The sequence below is a fragment of the Camellia sinensis genome, chromosome 3 (genome assembly GCF_055761805.1).
Source record: "Camellia sinensis isolate YWXY chromosome 3, ASM5576180v1, whole genome shotgun sequence".
Classification (NCBI taxonomy): domain Eukaryota; kingdom Viridiplantae; phylum Streptophyta; class Magnoliopsida; order Ericales; family Theaceae; genus Camellia; species Camellia sinensis.
The window spans coordinates 7,904,679-7,908,536 of record NC_138963.1 but is presented as its reverse complement, the minus strand read 5'-3'; the positions used below and the strand labels follow the sequence as shown (position 1 = coordinate 7,908,536).

The window sequence follows — 3,858 nt, the reverse complement described above, 5'->3', positions numbered from 1 at the left end:
TGTTTGTAGAACCGTTCGCAAGTGCTACTCATGGGCCTCTGGTGACTTGGAGTATATGAGGATGTCGTCAATGAAGACGATGAAGAACTCGTCACGATAGGGTTTGAATACTCAGTTCATGAGGTTCATGAAGGCTGCTGGGCATTTGTGACGCCGAAAGGCATGACAAGAAACTCGTAGTGCCCGATTCTGAAGGCAGTCTTTTCGATACTTTCCGTTTTGACTTTTAGTTGATGGTAGCTAGAACGCAAGTCAATTTTGGAGAATACTTAGGCGCCTTGAAGTTGATTGAACAAGTCATCGATTCATGGTAGAGGGTACCGATTCTTGATGGTGACCTTGTTCAGCTCCGGGTAATCAATGCATAATCTCATCGTGCTATCCTTTTTCTTCACGAATAATACTGGAGCTCCTTAGGGTGAAGTATTAGGTCGAATGAAACCTTTGTCCAGTAGTTCCTGGAGTTGAGCTTCAGCTCTTTCAATTTTGCCATCGACATGCGATAATGAGCTTTTGATATTAGTTGTGTGCCAGGTTGGGTTTCAATGGTGAACTTGATTTCCCGATCAACTGGGATACCGGGTAGATCTTCAAGAAAAACATCTGGGAACTCTCGTACTACGGGGATCACATCAACAGTGGGGGCTTCTTTTTGTGCATCGATCACATAACAAATATAACCACCACAACCCTTTCTTAGAAGTCGTTGGGCTGTTATGGAGGATATAATACAAGGAGGGTTGGAAACTCCAGCCCATCAAAGACAAGTTCGGGTTGGTTTGGTAACCTGAGGAAGACTTTTTTGGCTTTACAATCAATAGAGACGTGGTTGGCAGCCAACCAATCCATACCTAAGATCACATCAAAGTTCCCAATACAGAGCGGAATCAAGTTTACATATAAGGTTTTGCCTTTTAGGGATATGGTACGTGATCTGTATACATCAGTATTACAGGCAGACTGACCAGAAGGAAAAGACACAGACAATATATATCCTAATGGTTCGGATGTTGGTGCCAACTTGGTAGCAAAGTGTGGTGTAACAAAAGAATGAGTTGACCCAGAGTCAATGAGGACATGAGTTAAATGACCATAGACAGAAAGTGTACCTACCAAAACGTTTTCGCTAGCTTCTGGTTTTCTAGGTACCAAGGCGAAATCCCATCCTTGACGTTTTTGGTCTTTCATCTCTCGTCCAGGCCCTGCGGGTTTTCTGACTGGGCCAGAGGAATTGGCTGTAGGATTAGTCAGCTTTGGACAATCCTTTAGCAAGTGGCTAACTTGACCACATTTAAAACATGCTTAAGTGTCTCGATGGCATTGTCCCCAATGAGCCTTCCCACAAGTGGGACAAATTGGAATAGTGCCACATCGGGGGTTAATAGGACCTTGATTACCTGAACTGGTTGTGCCCATATTCACCTTTTTGGAAGGCGCAGCATCGGATTTTCTGTTGTCTCTTTCCCAGAATCGCTTCTTTTGGCTTAGTTTCCCGGAACGCGAGGCTTTAATCCCCTTTTCTGCAATGTACGCCCGGTCAACCACTTCTGTATAGGTTGGCAGTTTCAAGACCTCGAGCTTGTCTTTAATTTTAGCATCCAATCCTGCTTCAAATTTTCTTACTTTTCGAGTTTCGGTGGGGATGACGTATGTTGCAAACCGAGCGAGTTGTGTGAACTTGCTCTCGTATTCGGCTACCGTCATGATTTCTTGCTTTAGATATATGGATTCGGATGCCTTCTGTTCCCGCAATGAATCTGGGAAGTATTTTTCGTAGAATACTTCCAAGAATCTTACCCAAGTTGCAATTTCTTCTTTCTCCAGAGTGAGAAGCCATCATTCTCGTGCATTGTCTTTGAAAGTGAAAGTGACGAAAGTTACCTTTGGTCTTTTGGTGCAGGGTAGGGCGTGAAAAATCTTTTCCATGTCTTTAACCCAAGCGTCTGCTACCATTGGGTCTGGGCCTCTGGTAAATGTGGTGGGTTTCAGATCCTGGAACTGTTTTATGGTAGCCGGCTCTTCTCGCCATTCCGGCATCCCATTGTTGATGTTAGTCTGCAAGGCTTGCAAAAAGCTAGTAACTGCTTTTTCCATTAGTTTTTCCATCGGTTCAGTGCCACTGACTGATGACTCGCTTCCGTTACCATTATTGGCCATTCTACAAAGTAATAAACGAGGCATTACATTCACAACACAGCGTATATGTAAGCATGTGTAGCGCAATCCACATTCATATAAAATGTCAACTTTACTATTTTTTACAATTAGTATTACATCTTTGTTTCAAAAGTCAGAATATGTTAGTGTCTCATCCCTATGGTAAACAAAAACAAAAAAACAACAAAAAGAGATTAGAACACATTATAGTCAGCATACAAAAAGGTTTTTTTCTACTAAATCTAGAATGGTGGGTCAAATGGGGCCAAACAACCATGGGAAATAGTGTTGCATAAAAAGCTCAAATTCTTATCCTAACTGGACAACACCAAAACATATCCACGCTGCCTGGATTGTGAAAATGGGGGCGGACTGTATGTATCCCAAAAATGCTCGATCGACAATCCAGCTGGGTGTCTCGATATATGACAAGTCATTATTAAAGTCAACATTTTGAATATTAATTATCTTCAACGGGTTAGGGACGGTGGTGAAAATATAGTCCTCAGGGTACACGTTCCCCCTTCTGGCCTCAAAATCTGGAGATAGAGGGCCTATGATGTAGTGCGGGCGGTCATGTCTCGGGACAACGCTAAGGACACGAGTGGGTCCAAGAAAACGTCCGCGTGTATCGGCACGACTTTGCCTCTATAGTAAATGTGGGACATCTATAACAACCTAGATTTTTAATTATTCTGTAGAATTTATACTAATATTATTTAATCTCAGTTCGGAAAATATATAATTTATTATATATTATTATGTGTAATTTTATAAAATAATATAATTATTAAAAGTTTAGGGGTCAAAATATAAATAATAATAATATAGATAAATAAATAATAATAATAATGGGTGTGGTAATAAATAAATAATTAATTTTCTGTTAGTATATGATAAAGTATAATTTAATTAGGAATTAATTAATTTATATAATTATATTAAAATATTGGGTCAAAGAATAATTATCTTAAATATCTATTAAGCATAAGAATGAATCTATGAATTTATTAACGAATCTGCGGAATGATTTGGGCTTGGCACGTGCTGGTTAGAGAATGGTTCCTCCTCCCTATTTAAGGAGGAGTTGATTCGCCTGGGTGAGAAAGAAAGGAAAAGAAAGGAGAGAAAGAGAAGAAAGAAAGAAAAGAAAAGAAAGAAAGAAAAAGGAAGAGAGAAAGGAAGAAAAAATAGTGGAAGCTGAAAGGGTCTGTAATAGTGGAAAGAAAGAGTAAGGTATTAAAATTAAGGTGAGTTATATTATACCTTGAGTCATCAAAATGTATTTTACGTAAGTTTTGACTTACTAAAATTTGTTTTACACAAGTTATGTTTTATTAGTATATTAATAAAAGTTATGTTTTATAAAAGTTTCAGTTACGTGGTTTTATTTCTGAACCCTATTTGTTTAAAAAGAAACCATGAATATGTTTGCTTATATTTTAAAGAATATTTGATTATGACCTTATAAACAATTATATTTTGTAAGTACCACCACGGGAGTCCTACACCTTGGGGGACTTAAATAACCATTGGCCTCTGTTTTACCGCTTTGTGGTCCTCTGTTTGTCATGGATCCATTGACCTCTGTTCTGTGCGGACCAAAGTGCTGTGTGGAGCTAAGTGCTACACTATTGTGGAAGCCACCTCTAGAATCCGTACGAGCCACCTCTTGAATCCGTACTTCTGTTCTGTGCGGAC

At 39.4% G+C, this 3,858-nt stretch overlaps 1 protein-coding gene across 1 annotated transcript; it reads right to left on the bottom strand.

The window, feature by feature from the left end:
• Nucleotides 1-391: 391 nt before the first annotated feature.
• Nucleotides 392-1,704, bottom strand: LOC145821296 (uncharacterized). The gene is made up of 3 exons (XM_082917796.1): nucleotides 1,398-1,704; nucleotides 852-1,280; nucleotides 392-711 (listed from the first exon to the last, which is right to left on the bottom strand). Exons 1-3 carry the CDS (start codon nucleotides 1,702-1,704, stop codon nucleotides 392-394), a joined length of 1,056 nt encoding a protein of 351 aa, XP_082773922.1.
• Nucleotides 1,705-3,858: the final 2,154 nt, after the last annotated feature.

Coding starts and splice junctions, on each gene's coding strand:
- LOC145821296 (XM_082917796.1), bottom strand. CDS start 1,704: ATGACGGTAGCCGAATACGAGAGCAAGTTCACACAACTCGCTCGGTTT. Junction 1,281..1,397: donor TATGGGCACAACCAGTTCAG/GTAATCAAGGTC, acceptor AATGTGGTCAAG/TTAGCCACTTGCTAAAGGAT. Junction 712..851: donor GAACTTTGATGTGATCTTAG/GTATGGATTGGT, acceptor CCTCCATAACAG/CCCAACGACTTCTAAGAAAG.